General features: G+C 54.1%; 2 protein-coding genes across 3 annotated transcripts in view; one reads left to right on the top strand and one right to left on the bottom strand.

Moving 5' to 3' along the window:
• The window catches only part of SYN1 (synapsin I), a 49651-nt gene that overhangs the window by 28575 nt on the left and 5577 nt on the right, over window positions 1–15499 (top strand). For both annotated transcript variants that reach the window (XM_039216754.1, XM_039216755.1), the window contains exon 6: window positions 15109–15171. In XM_039216754.1, coding sequence (XP_039072685.1) covers window positions 15109–15171 — 63 coding nt within the window. The remainder of the gene's footprint in view (window positions 1–15108; window positions 15172–15499) is intronic.
• On the bottom strand, window positions 6479–10445 carry TIMP1 (TIMP metallopeptidase inhibitor 1). The gene is made up of 6 exons (XM_039216758.1): window positions 10319–10445; window positions 9396–9524; window positions 8337–8416; window positions 8025–8151; window positions 7626–7750; window positions 6479–6752 (listed from the first exon to the last, which is right to left on the bottom strand). The coding sequence occupies exons 2-6, from the start codon at window positions 9514–9516 to the stop codon at window positions 6582–6584; spliced, it is 624 nt and encodes a 207-aa protein (XP_039072689.1). The 5' UTR covers window positions 9517–9524; window positions 10319–10445; the 3' UTR covers window positions 6479–6581.

The raw sequence follows: 15499 nt of genomic DNA, 5'->3' as shown, positions 1-15499 counted from the left end.
CAATCCCAAGGCCTTTCTGGATCCAGTCCCTTCTCTGAGCCCAGGATTCATGGTCTCTGTGCAGAGGGGAAAAAGAAGGTGCTGGGGAGTGAGAATCAACAGTGTCAGGGATGCAGGGGTTGTGTGAAAGGGTGAGGGCAGGAGGGAGTGAGGAAGTCAAGGGAGGGACACAGGAGGTGTGCCGATAGTGTGGGGAGTTTTCTTTTGAGGGGCCAGTTTTGTGGAGATATAACGAGTCCAGGAAGATGGACACAGCACAAGCGGTCAGCTCCTTAAATTTTCACAAAGCGAACACATTCTTGTCGCCTGCATCCAGATCAAGAAACACATGACCGAATAGATCCCCCGCACAGTTAGAAGGTGATGGTCTTTTGGGGAGGCTTGAGGGGGCAGTTGTGGGAAGCCACTGGGGCTTGAGGAGGCTTATGAGTTTGAGAAAGGTAGAGAGTCCTCAACTCACTGTGGCTGAGTAGAAGCCCGGGTCCAAGGTACATGAGGATCCAATAGCATATAGTGGGTCACCAGGGAAGGCAGCCAAGTTCATGGCTTCATGTTCTTGCCCACGCTCAGATCGGCAGGTGTCCCTCCGTGGACGCTGCACACAAGGTTGGGATTTAGGGAGGGAGGCATGTAGAGGTGGTTGGGCAGAGCACTTCTCCACATGCTTCTTCCTGTGGCTTTTGGCCCTAGGAGAGACGGTAGCCCCCCCCCCAACCAGTGAGGATGGGCGGAGGGGGCAGGGAACAGTGAAAATACCCTGGGGAGGGAATACCTTATTCCAGGGCTGATATGTAGAGAAGCCTGAGGATGAGGAGTCCATGCAGGGTGGAGACTCTCATCATGAATATCCTCACAGCTGTTCTTGGTGGGCCTGTCAACAGATACAACCACCTTGCTCTTTATATTTGGGGGTACTTCTATGCACCAGAGGTTCAAAATCCCTTTAGGAACCTTGATTGTCCGTGAAGGGAAGAAAAGGAGAGGGACACTGAAACTGAGGAGCATTTATGGGGTGAGGGAATGGAGTCTTAGTATCACATTCATAGCTTTTGGGTCTCAGAGACCCACTCCATTTCCTCAGCCAGAGCAGGATCAGGGATTTGTATTTTGGTGGGGAGACAGGTATGAGGAAGATGTGGGCAAAGTACCTAGATGATTTGAATTCATGATGCCTCATGGTCTCAGTGAGGAGGATGAGCCCCAGGAATTGAGCCACAAGAATTAGGGATGGGAGAGATGTGTCAGGAAACCCTTTTGGGTTCAGGCAAGATTTCCCCCATCCCTAAGACTCCTGAAAAAAAAGTTTGCAGAGCAACTTCCCTGCAGGTTCTATCACTTCAGGGGGCTTTATCTACTGTTCTGGAACCTTACTGTGACTCTCTGTGTTGGGGGCCTGCCCAGACTTATCCACATTTGAGTTACAGTAAATGCTGTGGGGGTGTGGATGGTAACGCCTGACTTCAAGCCCCATGTTGGACATGGAGTTTACAAAATATATATATATATATATGGAAGCCTGGGTGGCTCTGTCTGTTGAGTGTCCAACTTTGGCTCAGGTCATGATCTCATGGTTCCTGAGTTCAAGCCCCACACCAGGCTTAATGCTGACAGTGCAGAGCCTGCTTGGGATTCTCTCTCTCTCCCTCTCTCTCTCTGCCCCTCCCCCCCTCAAAAAAATAAATAAACTTTAAAGAGAAAAAGAATGCTCTTTCTCTGGCCCAGCTCACCCCCAATCAGGAGAGGATTCAGGGAGCACCTGTCTAACACTTCTGCTTTCCAGGGGCCTGGGGTCAGGGGGAGGCCCCCATTGTGGGGGCAGAGGACACTGAGTCTGGGCCTCTGGCCAATGGCCCCACCTCCATGCATCAGAGCTGTGGCTCTGCACAAAGGTTCAGCAAGAGGCCCAAACTCAGTGGTACATAAATAGTCAACAACAGGTAGCGCATCCTGGGCATTCCTGCCCCCGTGAACCCTCTATTTTGTTCTTTCAGTACCTTCTACTGGAGTGGGGATTAGGAGTTAGGGAGTATAGCTGAGGTTCTAATGGCTTCTTATACAGACTTTCAACCTACCTTCTCTTTAAAAAAAAAAAAAGAAAAGAAACCCTCCACCTTCACTCCCACACTGAAAGGCAACTTGTGTCCTAATTGTCTCCCTTGGTGGGAGCTCTACAGTATGATAAGGGTTGGTCCTCAGATTTCACCACTATATAGGAGGTGTCCAGGGATGGACGGTGAAACGTAGGTGTCAGTCACTATTGAGAAAAGAAAGAGCTGGTCTTAGTATAGAAATTTACTTCTTCATTTGGAGCGCCTGGCTGGCTCAGTCAGTGGAGCGTGCAACTCTTGATCTTGGGGTTGTGAGTTCAAGTGTAGAGATTACTTAAAAATTAAAAAAAATCTAAAAACGGGAAAAGAAATTTACCTCTTCATCTGTCATTGGGGGGTGGGAAGAGATGTGTCATCATATGTGATAATACGGCAATATAGTCATACATTGGGAGCTGTTCCAGCGTGGAGATTTTCCAATTAGAGATATGTAAGGATGGGGAAATTTCAATGGGGAGATTTCAATAAGTGTCAACCAATAGGGGCTATATGGAGGGGTGTGTTTCAATGAATGGAAAGATTTTTAAATGGGCTTATCAATGAGATAGATATCAATGGTGGGTATTTCTGAATGGGAAGGTTTGACAAGGGAGCTTATCAGTGGGAGCATTTTGATGGGCATGTCTGAATTGGGGAGATATGTCAGTGGGTCGAGATATAGGAATAGGGAGATTTGTCGATAAAGATTGTCAACGGGAGGGGGTGCCTGGCTGGCTCAATCAGTGGAACATGTGACTCTTGATCTCTGGGTTGTAAGTTCAAGCCCCACGTTTGGTGTAGTGATTGGTTAAAATAAAATCTTTAAAAAAAAGATTGTCTATGGGAATTGTGTCATAGAAAGACATTTAGAAATAGATTTGTCAACTGGGTGGTCAGTAGGGGATATGCAAATGGTGGGTAATTGTGAAGAGAGATATTTGTCAGTGGGACCCATCAGTGGGTGATAGATTGCCGCTAGGTGTTTTTGAATGGGGAGATTTGTTCATGGGGGTCATCCGTGGGGCTATGTCAATGGCATATTTATGAGTAAGGTGGTAGGTAGCTCTCCAGAGGTATTTGTTATGGGGTATTTGTGAAAGAGGGGACTTGTACAGTGAGGAGAGGGAACTCTTCCAAGAAGAGACTTACCAAGGGCTTAGAAATTTGTCACCTGCAGTCTTGGCAACAGAAGAGATTTGTTAAGTGTGTGATTCGTCATCCACAGCGAGGACTTCATAGTGAAGCACATTATCACTGGGGGGAGGGTTTTTCTTAGAAATCTTTGAAAGTGTTGGTATTTTTCAGTTGGGGAGACTTGCACACTGGGAAGAAGTAGGTAAGTTTCAGAGTGATAAGGAAAACATTACAAATGAGCATATTAAATGCTCCTTCCCCCATGTGCTTCCTCTCAATCATCACTCAGTCTCTCCCAAGCAGAGATTCACACTCAGAAACACGGAATGCTGGAGTAGGGAGTGGGGAACTCACATTTCTCACGTTAGTGAATTTTTTAAGTCCTTTTTTTAAAAAAAAAAGTGTTTATTTATTTATTTTTGAGAGAGAGCATGTGCCAGGCAGGGGCAGAGAGTGAGGTAGAGAGAGAGAGACTCCAAAGCAGGCTTCATACTGTCAGTGCAGAGTCTGACACGAGGCTCAAACTCACAAACTGTGAGATCATGACCTGAGCCGAAACCAAGAGTCGGATGCTTAACCGACTGAGCCACCCAGGCGCCCCATAGTGGATTTTCTAGAAGAGTGATGGGGAGACGTCGTGACCCCAAGGCTACAGATACCCTTCCAGGAGCTCCTTTCAGGGTCTGGGAGAGGAGGCTTTGTATGCTGTTCTGGCCTCAGTAGGCCTGGTGATCAGCCCTGTCCACGAAGCACGGACGCCTCTATGCAGGCTCCACCTGCAAGTGGGCAGGTCAGCAGAAAAATGGCCTCCACACTGGGCCGCATCCTTTTCCGCTGCCTCCTTCTACTTCACCTTCCTCCCAGGGATTAAAATAGCTGAGGGCTCAGGGAACGGGCCTTGGGCTCAGGGAACAACAGCGTAGCAGTGCAGGCTGTTGACACTAGGACTTGGGAAACTGGTAGGAGCCTCTGAACCAATAGCGACAAGGGCCACCAGGACCCTTACGGTCAAACCCATCCACGAAGGCTGCCATTTGCCCCTTTTAGTGGACAGAGTTTAGATGCTCCCAGGGCATACCCAAGGTGTAACTGTTGATGTAGAAATTGTCACTACAGTGGACGTCCCCTGCATAGGCAGCTAGGCACTGAGTGCTCAAAATCTACCATCCTTTTTTTATTATTTTTTATTTTTACTTTCTATTCATTTTTGGGAGGGAGAGAGACAGAGCATGAGCTGCAGAAGGGACAGAGAGCGAGGGAGACACAGAATCCAAAGCAGGCTCCAGGCTGAGCTGTCAGCACAGAGCCCGATGCGGGACTAGAACCCACAAACTGTGAGATCGTGACCTGAGCTGAAGTCAGACACTTAACTGACTGAGCCACCCAGGCGCCCCAAAATCTATCCATCCTGATTTAGGACATGCTTGGGCCCTGGGGGGACCTCCCAGGAGTAAAAGAGAATCCAGGGGCCAGCTTGCTGACCCAGAATTCCCTGGAGGAGATCTGGCTTCTTCTTGTTAGGAGAGAAGGGTAGTCTGACGGGAGGGAATTTGGGGGTCCTCTCCTTCACCAAAGAAGATGCATTGGAGTCTCTTTCAAGCAGACCGAGGTCGACAGGACACTTGAGTGTTCTGTTAAGTGTTTGCACCAGTCTGAAAGTGTGGTTCCCAGGGTCCTCACTAGTCAGGATCTTTGGAGTGGAAGGGACAGGAGCCAGGGACTGGGGACGGGCCCAGAGGGGCGTGGGCCCAGCTGTGGAAGCAGGAAGCCCTAAGACTTGGAATAGTCAGAAGGGCAATGGAACGCAGCCTCCTGTGTGGAGCAGCCAGAGCTGCGGCAACAATCAGATGTGCTGGCGAAGGTTCTGTCACTCAGCTTCTATGGGGGAAGATGAACCAGAAAGGTGAGGTTTGGGTCTAGAGCCCCCAGCTTTGGTAAGGGAACGGCTGTGTTAGGAGGAGGTACGTGGGGGGTGGGAGGCAGGCTGACACATCTGGTTGGTCCCCATTTTGAACCTACCTGCACTTTCACTGCTGTGGGTATTTCCTCCAAAGGTGGTCAGAGGAGTGAGGAGGGGAGGAGAGGTAGGGGGAGGGGGAGAAGGACGGAGCTTGGAGATTTCCAGATAGCACCTTCTCATCCCTCCTAGTCCCCAAACAGCCACTTTTTTTTTAATTTATTTTTGAGAGAGAGAGAGAGACAGCATGAGCAGGGGAGGGTCAGAGAGAGAGGGAGACACAGAATCCGAAGCAGCTTCCAGGCTCTGAGCTAGTTGTCAGCACAGAGCCCGATGCAGGGCTCGAACCCACGAACCGTGAGATCATGACCTGAGTCGAAGCCGGACGCCCAACCGACTGAGCCACCCAGGTGCCCCGCAAACAGCCACTTCTAAGGAATCTCCCAAAGGCCATGGGGTTGGAGGGGTGTGTTGGGGGGGCAGAGCTACCCTTCTTCCAGAGTCCCTGGCTGGGGAGCCCTGAGCCCCGCCCCCGGAGGTTTCCTCTTTCACTCAAGTCAGACTCACAGCAAAGAGCCAAGGGTGTGGACAGTAACACCTACAGATCTGGATGGGGCAGAACATCCTCTTCGATGACATCAGGACAGTGCCCAAGGGAAGAGAGACGTTCCATTGGCCCACTGATAAGACATTTGTCAATGAGCTTTTCAACTGGAAGGGATTTGTGAATAGAGGAATTTGCCAGTGAGATGGTGATCTGTCAGTAGTGGGATAATTTTCTAGAGAGCCCTGTGCAAATAGGAATTATAAATTAGTCTAGTAATGTGTTCCAAAGTGCCGACCAGAGAGATTGTCCAATGAGTTGTGGTTAATGATGCAGGTTAAACGGCCATTACTGAGGGTACAGATCACCAGTGCTAATGCCAAGGTAGACAATTATTACCAGTACCTCAATTAAAAAAATCTTTTTAATGTTTATTTATTCTTGAGAGAGAGAGAGAGCACGAGTCGGGGAGGGGCAGAGAGAGAGAGGGAGACACAGAATCTGAAGCAGGCTCCAGGCTCTGGGCTGTCAGCACAGAGCCCGACGCGGGGCTCGAACCCATGAACCGAAAGATCATGACCTAAAGTCGGATGCCCAACCAGCTGAGCCACCCAGGCGCCCCATCAGTACCTCAAATTTTACATAAAAATAGACAAGTTTCGCATCACCCACCCCCTCAGCATTGGTCCCAGGGGTGTTCCCATTGGGTCGTCGGTGCCGTGGCTTTGCTCCCACACATTACACGGGGACACTGCCTGCTGGATGGTGGTTCTTTATTTCATTGTTTGGGATGGAGAAAGACGGGAGTGGGAAATGGGGTGAACACTGTGCAGGCTTCAGCTTCCGCTGGGGGCCGGATTCAGGCCATCCGGGACCGCAGGGACTGCCAGGTGCATATCCCTGGCTCTCTCGGCAGGCAGGCAAGATGGCGGCTCTGGAAACCCTTGTCGGTGCCTGTGAGGAACTGGTCGGTCCACAAGCAGTGTGTGTCATTCTGCAGCTTGCAGGGGATGGACGAACAGGGAAACACCTAGAGGAGGGGAGGGAGGCACATCTCTGAGGGCTTCGCCTCCCGCCCCTATCTCCCCTCCACAGCAGGACTCTCCCCTCCTCAGTTATCAACCCTGAGCTGCCTAGGGGGACCTGGTGTCGCCCCACCTGGGGAGAGACTCAAGAACAGCCCCTCCCATGGGAGGAACAGTCATTGGGCTTGGCAAGGTGAAGGTAATCGAGGGAACTGATCAGTTTCCTGGAATGGTGGCTGGAGGACAGTCATGGGGGGGGGGGGCGCCATCAGACAGCTTTCCCGGGGAAGTATCCCATAGGATAGAGAACAAGTGGCAGTAGTAGCAGGGAACAGCTGGCTAGTGGGGCACGCAGTCATCGGATAGAGCCATGGGGCTCAGATGCAGTCGCTGGGATCAGAGGACATTCAGGGCCATCAGGCTTGGAATGGTGGCAAGGACAATGTAACAACACACCCTTGTGTGTGGAGCAATAATCAGATGTGCTGGGGAAGAGTCAGCGGGTTGGGGGATTGGCACTTTGGGTTCCTGGAGAACATTCTAGCGAACCAAGAAACAATCCCTGGGGGGTGGGGGGGTCAGGAATAGACAGAGGGACTAGAAAATAGTCCCGAGGGGGATTTAGAGGTACAGGAAGCCGCCAGAAAGTCCAGGCAACAGCGAATCCCCAGGTACGAGACACAGAGCAAAGAAGAGCCAGAATTTCCAGGGAACAGCCTCAGGTTCGGGGGAACAGCAAGAGAGATCAGGGACAGCACTAGGGTTTGGGGAGCTGCCGCACGGACAAGGAATGGCCAGAAGGAGCCAGAAAGAAGCCAGGGTTTGGGGAAGAGCCCAAGGTCGGCTCTCCAGGCCGCGGGCAGGGCCCAGGCACTCACTGTGCATTCCTCACAGCCAGCAGCATAGGTCTTGGTGAAGCCCCGGCGCTGAGAGGAACTCAGACTGTTCCAGGGAACCACGAAACTGCAGGTGTTGATGTGCAGCTGTCCATCTCGCAGTTTTCCTGGGGGGCAGGGGGCAACAGGCAGCCGCTGATCAGCTCGGCCCGGGGGTGGGGTGGGGGGGGGTCAGGGCGGCGCCTGATTGGCGTCCCTGGCGCTGGGACTCCCCCCCCCCCCCCCCCCGGCTGGGCAAAGCCCCCCGCCTTCCGATAGGCTGAAATTGGGGCGGTCCCCATTTCAACTGGGACCGGTCGCTCCGAGCCTCGCCCCCTCGCGGCGCCAGGCGGCGTCAGAGGGACGGGCCGGCGTGGCACGGGGCGAGGGGCGGGGCCTCACCGGCGATGAGAAACTCCTCGCTGCGGTTCTGGGACCTGTGGAGGTATCCGCAGACGCTCTCCACGGTGGGCGTGTAGACGAACCGGATGTCAGAGGCATCCCCCAAGGCGCTGAACCCTTTGAACATCTGTCGATAGGTGAGGGGAAGAATCTCTTTTTACTGATATAATCCTCCCCCTCCACGTTCTTCCCCGAAGTCGCAGAGCACCCTGACATCACAGCCAACTTCCTCGACAAACTGGTGGCCCTTGGCTTTTACTTTGACGGGAAGGAAGACGTTAGGAGCTGCTGGGAAAAGGGTAGGAGGGATACCTTGGTCATCTTGATCTCGTAACGCTGGCTTAAAACGGTCTGGTTGACTTCTGTGGTCCCCACGAACTTGGCCCTGATGACTGCAGGAGAGGAGGTGGGGAGAGACGAGTCAAACGGTCTGCATGCGCCAATAAAATAAAATAATCACAATACTAATACGGCGGAAGCACATACTTAAATAGGGATCGCTGGATGTCAGCGCACTAAGCTATTTTGCACACCGGTTAATTTATTTGATCCGTATATTGAGTGACTACTCTTTGCCAGGCGCTGCTTAAAATTAAGCCTTTTTCATATATTCATCATGTGTTCATTCACTCAGCAAATATTCCGGAGCCTGCTGTGCGGCTCTTCCGGGTGTTAGGAACACAGCAGTGAACAAAACACAGCATCCCCCTCCCCTGTGGCGCTCACATTCCAGCCAGAAGGAGGCTAAAAACACAAGCGAAATAAATAAGTATATGGAAAGTTACAAGGTATTTAGTGCGATGAGGAATTTCGGACATGGGGATCAGGGGTTAAAATTTTGAACAGAGGGGGGCACCTGGGTGGCTCAGTTGGTTAAGTGACCGGCTCTTGGTTTCGGCTAGGGTCATGATCTCACCGTTTGTGAGTTCAAGCCCCGTAGGCCTCCGTGCTGACAGTGCAGAGCCTGCTAGGGATTCTCTCTCTTTCCTTCAATCTCTGCCCCTTCCCCTGCTCCATCTCTCTCTCTCTCTCAAAATAAATAAATAAACTTTGTATATATATATATATATATATCCACACATATATAAGTTTTGAACAGGGAAGGCCATCCTGACATCGGAGGCAGCCACCCGTGTGGATACCTGGGGTGGGGGTGGGAGTGTACCAGGCAGTGGAAGCCGCCAGCACAAAGCCCCCCACCCCTCCCCGAGGTGGGATTGGGCCCAGGGTAACCAAGGAAGCATGAGGGTGCCCTTGTGGCCGAAGCAGAGCCAGTGCAGGGCTGAGTGGACTTGTTCTAGACGTGGGCACCACTGTGAGCTCCCCAAGAGCAAGAGCGTGGAGTGTGGGGACAGAGCGGGGCACACTCACTGAGGTCCGAGCTGCAGAAGGCGGTCTGCGGGTGGAGTGGGGCACAGGTACAGGCCCGGCTGGGGGCTGCGAGCCACAGCAACGACAGGATGCAGGAGGCCAGGGGCGCGAAGGGTGCCATCGTGGGTTCTGCGGGGTGGGGACGAGGGGTGAGTGGTCCTCCGCGAAGCGGGCAGCGCCCTCCCCAGCCTGGAACGCGCTCCGGGCTTGAGGGTTTGGGGAGGGCGGTGGAGATTTTAAGGGGGCTGGGGATCTGGGAGCCCAGAGGGCCCGAGAGCGCAGGGGGTAGGGGGTTGCAAGAGTCTAGGACTTGTGACGCTTTTAAAATGTCAGAGCCTGGGAGAGTTGGGGGGTGGCTACGAGGCTGCGATGTTTGCAGATGTTTGCAGAATAAGGGGGCAGAAGGTTTGCAGGAGTTAGGGCCCTTGGAAAGTCTCGGAAGGTCGAGAAGCTGGGGGTGAGGAATTTGGGGTTCCTGGAGCAGGAGAAGTTTGGAGTTTCAGGGTTGTGCATAGCGAGATGGAGGGGAGTGGAGAGAAGCTGAGGAGTCGGGGGGCGGGGGTTGGGGGTTCAGGGAGTTTGGAGGCTTAAGGGGGCGGGGTGCCTGAGGGATTTGGGAGCGGAGAAAGTTGTGCAGTTGGGGATGTAGGAGGGATGGGAGGGGCAGTGAGGGAATTCAGGGGGGTTGGCAGCCTGGGAGGCAGCTGTGATTATTAGGGGGGCTCACGGGTTTGGAGGAGTCGGGGATAGAGGTCGGGGTTCCAAGGAGTCTGGAGTGTGGGAATTGGGGGGGAAGTTCCAGCACCACCCCGCCCTCCACCCCTTGACCAGCCCAGGGTCCTGGTACGCGCCGGCCAGGCCGCAGCAGCCGGGCATCGGGCAGGCAAGCTCCGGCCCCGCGGGCCTCCCGGGCCCCTGCCTACCTCTGGTGGATCTCTCCAGGCGCTGGGTCTGCGGCGACGGTGGCAGGGCCTGAGCAGCGGAGGATAAATGTCCACGAGAGGGGCGGGGGTGGCAGCGGTGCGGAAACCACAGGCCTCCAGGCTTCCTGGATGCATTACTCATCCGCCCACCCTCCGTGGAGGCCAAGGGGCGGGCCCAGGGCTGCCGAAAAGGAGATGCGCCCTCCTCCTCTCCCTCCCTCCCGGGCCTCGCCCTGGCCACCCACCCCCCGTCTGCACATCTGTCCGTCAGTCCATCCGTCACTAGTCCTTCCAGGCAGCGTCTGTGGAGGACTCAGAGGCAGGACTACCCTCCCCCACCCCTTACTCAGGGCAATTCCCTAAAGTCTCCAACTCTCTCCAAAGTCTACCCCATCACCCACATCCCCCAAACTCCCCGTGGCTGAAGCCTGAGTTAGTCCATCTCTTTAGTAAACATTTCTTGTGCACCTACTGTGTGTCAAGCACACATACACATCCCTCTCCGGGTAGATCTGACAGTCTGGTGAAGGGCGAGGGAGGCAGAGAGGAAACAATTTAGGTAGAAGCAGTGACGAGAGTAAGGCAGGTGAGTGGAGGAGGAATACAAGGTGGGGCAACTGAGGCACCGAGAGGTTCCAGTGACGTATCCAAGATCACAGTTAATAAGTGACAGAACTGGCATTTGAACTTAGGCAGCCTGGAGCCAGAGCCTGTATAATCCCTCACAGAAAACACAGACAGGGGGCGCCTTGCTGGGTCAGTCGGTGGAGCATGGAATGCTTGATCTCGGGATTGTGAGTTCAAGCCCCATGCTGGGTGTGGAAATTACTTAAAAATAAAATCCTTGAGAAAATAAACAAATACATAGGCAAATAATCAGCATTTATACAGCAACAGCTGTGTACCAGGCACTCAGCCTAGTTTTTCTCACTTGAAGCTCACAGTAAACCTCTGAGATGGGTGCTGGTATTTTTCCCATTTTACAGATGAGGAAATGTGAGGCATAGAGGGATTGAAGAACCTTCCCAGGATCACAGGGCATGGCTGGGACTTGAACCTAGGCTAACTGGTGCCATGATCTTACTCCAGGCTTGGCACAGCCCTGACAAGTGGGGAAAGTGCCAGTGAATTAGTGAGCATTAGGGTGGGGGGGCGGTTCACTGGTGGTGAAAGAGGGCTGTGAGTCAGTAGAAAACGGATCCCCTCCCATCCTGCCCTGCCCCTTCCCCACCAACCCTCCCACACCTCTGGGGGGGGGGGTGTGTTTGTGAAGCAATCCCTGCCCACCAGCTTCCAGATGCTGCCTGAATCTTTCCCGGGGTCCTGGGAAAGGCCTCTAAGGGCTAATTAACATCCTTTGTTGGTTCAGGGAGAGCAGACCAGTAATAATAGTGATGGTGGCGATGCTGGCAGCCACTTACTGAGCACTTACTCCGAGCGGTGCCCTATGTTCTTTTTTTTTTTTTAATGTTTTATTTATTTCTAGGAGAGAGAGAGAGAGAGACACGGCGTGAGCAGGGAAGGGTCAGAGAGAGAGGGAGTCACAGACTCTGAAACAGGCTCCAGGCTCTGAGCCGGCAGTCAGCACAGAGCCCGACGCGGGGCTCGAACCCACGAACCGCGAAATCATGACCTAAGAGAAAGTCTGCCGCTTAACCCACTAAGCCACCCAGGCGCCCCTGCCCTGTGTTCTTTGTGTAAATTGTCTCATGCAGTCTTCATGGCCCCCTTGCGAATGAAGCTTGCTTAACTCAAGGAGGTTAGCCCAGTCACCACCACCACCACCAAAACGACCCCCACCCCCACCCCCGCTACTGTGGGTATCGAACACCGTTCTAGAATCTTTGTGAGTACTTCATCTCTCAGCCAGTCCCGATTGCCTCCTTGGTAACTCACATCAGCTGGACAAGGGATGCCGACCCAGTACTAATAACCAGTACCCAACACTTTTTGAGGATGGAGGCTTCCTGTGTGCTAGATACCGTGCTCAGCTCTTTTCCTGAAGTATGTAATCTGTTCCTCGCAACTTGCCTGTGACTTAGGGACTTGCGTATCTCCTTCTGCAGATGAGGAAACGGAGATACACCGAGGGGTCAGGGGTCGAGTGACCTACCCAGGAATGAGAATGAAGAAACGGCCTCCCCCCCCCCCCGCGTCAGGGGGGGGGCGGGCGGGGGGGGGGGGAGAGGAAGTAAACCAGGAGTTGGGAGCCACCGGTTGTGAAAGTGGGGAGGGAGAGTGAATGAGGCAGGGGCTGAGTAAGTTAGAGCTCGGCCAGAGGGAGCCTTGCGGGAAGGGAAAACCTTGCTGCAGCTCCTCTCTGACACTGCTTCGGATGCCAGCTCTCTCAAGCCTGAGTCAGCAGCGAGTGTGGCCGACTGTCTACACGTGAGGGGTTCTGTGCATCCGGGTTAGAGTGCGGGTATTGAAACCAGTGGGGTTTCGTGGAGGGGAATCCGGGTGTGCAGTCACCTGGGGAGCACTGCACGGGTGTGGGGGCTGTGGGGGCCCAGCTGGGTGTGCAGAGCAGATGCCTGGCCATCTTCATGACGTGCCAAGGGCTTGGGCCTCGTGGTGCCCTTTGTACAGATCAGGAAACTGAGGCCCAGAGAAGGCTAGGCGACCTGCCCCGGGCTTCCACACGGCTTTAGGGAAGAGGCGAAGCCAAGATGCAAACCGAGGGCTCTCCAGGGGATCCTGGAGTGCAGAGCTCCCTGCAGACACAGTCACACACACGTACACACAGGGTTGTGTTCAGACTCAAGTCCAGGCGAAACAAGGAGGGTTTGTGAAAAAGAGGGGCCTGGCCTGGGTGGCTCCGCCCGTGAAGCATCTGATTTCCATTCAGGTCATGATCTCGAGGTATGTGAGTTCGAGCCCCATCGGGGTCTGTGCTGACCGCTCAAAGCCTGGAGCCTGCTTCAAATTGTGTGTCTCCTCCCCCGCCCCTACCCTGCTCACACACACACACACACACACACTCTCTCTCTCTCTCTCTCAAAAATAAATAAACATTAAAAAAATTTAATAAACTTAAGAAAAAAAAAGAAAAGAGGGGCCTAGAAACCTCGAGGTGGAAGTGTGCGCGCGCGTGCATGTGCGCGCAGCTCTCCTCTGTGCCTGCCTCTGAGAATTGTGTGTGCGTCCTTGGGTGCTGGGTGCACCTGTGTGTTTCGTGTCGCTCCTGGGACTCCTACGTCTGCCTCTGCAGAGCGGGTCTAGGGTGCGCATGTAATTGTGCAGGGTGGTGTTCCTGAGTTGTGCGTGTGCCCCACGTCAAGCGCTGTCTCGGCACCGCTGCCCCGGAATGCTAACTAGAGGATTCCTGCAACCCCCGTCCCAACGCGGTGCCTCTCGGGGGGCCCCGCGATGACGCCAGTCATTTGGGAAATGAGGAAGGTGGGGGTGCGGAGAGAGGGTGAGGCCTGAAGGTCAATCGGTCACCCTGAGCCTGCGGGCTTCCTGTGCCTGTCGGGAACCGGGAACCGCCGCCGCCCCGGCAGCCCCTCCGGGAACGCCATCTCTCTACCCCGCGGGGCAGCGGAGGAGATGGCGCGGCCGTGCGCGCCGCGTGCTGGGGCTGGGGTCGCGCAACCTGGGCCCCTCTGCCCGCCCCCGGGGGCGCGGGAGGCCTGAGGCATCCCCACACCTGGGCGTATGCGTGTGCACGCACACACCCGGGAGCGCTTATACTTAGGAAGGCTGTGGGTGTCCCTGGCCGTGTGTGCGCCTCTCCGTCTGTATGTGTGGCTAGGCGCGTTGTGTGTGCCCGTCCCTAGATGTACGTTGGGTGTGCCCCCAGGTATGGTGGCTCTCTGGGCTGAGTCTTGGTGGTTATGTGAAAACCTAAAGAGTGTGTACCTCTATATGTGATGTGGGTCTTCCTCGTTGTGCGTGTGCCCCAGGGGTGTCGCTTGTGTGTCTGTGAGTGTTGAATAGGTGCCCAGTTGTGTCGTGTGTGACTGTCCGGGTTGCGTGTGCCTCCGCATTCAGTGGTTGTGTCTGTATTGCATGCACAGTCCTTCATGTTATTTGTGTCCCTCTGTTGTGTGCGTTTGGGCAACAGGAAAGGGACTGTGTGCGTGCGTGCGTGTGTGTGTGTGTGTGTGTGTGCCCCAAAGTGTGTGCTGCTGGGCAGAAGCTGGCCAGGAGCACCTGATGGGCTGAATGACAGTGTGGACCTCTGCAGCCAGAGAGCAAGGTGTGCTCTGAGTCTGTGTTGGTTGTGGGTCTCTCCATCTGGTGGGTCTCAACCTACGTGGCAATCTCTGGGCTTGGTTGTGTAGATCTGAGTTCTGAGGGTTTGTGTGCACGCTTCTGGGTTGCGTCTGTGTATGGACGATGCTTACACACAGGCCTGGCTGAGGGGTCCGGTTACTACATGCTCGCCACCACACCCCCGTGCATGCACATGCACACACTCACTTCTCTATCATCCATTCATTATACAAACAAACTTTCCCTTTTCCGGAAAAGTCCCCCACCCCCACTCCTATCCCAGGCATCTGCGCGGGAAAGCAGAGGCGGGATGTCTGGGACTTGAGGGTAGTGGAGGGAGGGACAGTCAGGCAGGGCTCTGAGTTCGATTCTGGGCACAGAAAGGCTGCCCAGAAAGGCGTGTGTAACCCCCCCCACCCCCACCCCATGCTGACTGTTCCTGACTCGCCTCTTCTGGGAAATGGCACCTAATGTGGCTCCCACAGAGTGGGCTTCCCTCAGTCGCCCCACCCCTCCCCTACCCCGAAATGGCCCTCCTGCCCTGACGGTGCTCTGCCTTTCCACCCTACCAGCTCAGCAGCACGACATACCCTGTGGTTGTGAAGATGGGGCATGCACACTCCGGGATGGGCAAGGTGAGTCCCCAGGTGGGGTGTGTATATGTGTGTGTGTGTGTGTGTGGAAATGGTGTGTGCTCCTGGCACTGTGCATATATTGCTTATTCAAGGCACACCAGTAATTCTGTGTGACTGTGTCCTGGGGTGTCCTTGTCTCTTTGGGTTGTTTTCCCTCACATTCTTAGATTTTGTCACACATTCAACCAGATTTATACGTCCTGTTAGTCTGTTCGTGTATCCAGCATTTTGTGTGTATACTCACGGCCTGTGTTGAACACACGCTACGTACTCTATTACGTTCAAGCATCTTGGGCTCCTACGTGCTTTCCGTCTACCTGATTGTCTC

This window comes from Hyaena hyaena, unplaced genomic scaffold (assembly GCF_003009895.1).
Source record: "Hyaena hyaena isolate Hyena2069 unplaced genomic scaffold, ASM300989v1 scaffold_658, whole genome shotgun sequence".
NCBI classification, from domain to species: domain Eukaryota; kingdom Metazoa; phylum Chordata; class Mammalia; order Carnivora; family Hyaenidae; genus Hyaena; species Hyaena hyaena.
This window is presented reverse-complemented; position numbering and strand designations above follow the sequence as displayed.

Excerpts from the sequence above, each read along its gene's own strand:
- TIMP1 (XM_039216758.1), bottom strand. The coding sequence starts at position 9,516 with ATGGCACCCTTCGCGCCCCTGGCCTCCTGCATCCTGTCGTTGCTGTGG. Across the intron at positions 8,152-8,336 it reads ACGAGATCAAGATGACCAAG|ATGTTCAAAGGGTTCAGCGC; the intron begins GTATCCCTCCTA and ends ACCTATCGACAG. Across the intron at positions 7,751-8,024 it reads CGAGGAGTTTCTCATCGCCG|GAAAACTGCGAGATGGACAG; the intron begins GTGAGGCCCCGC and ends CCTGCCCCCCAG.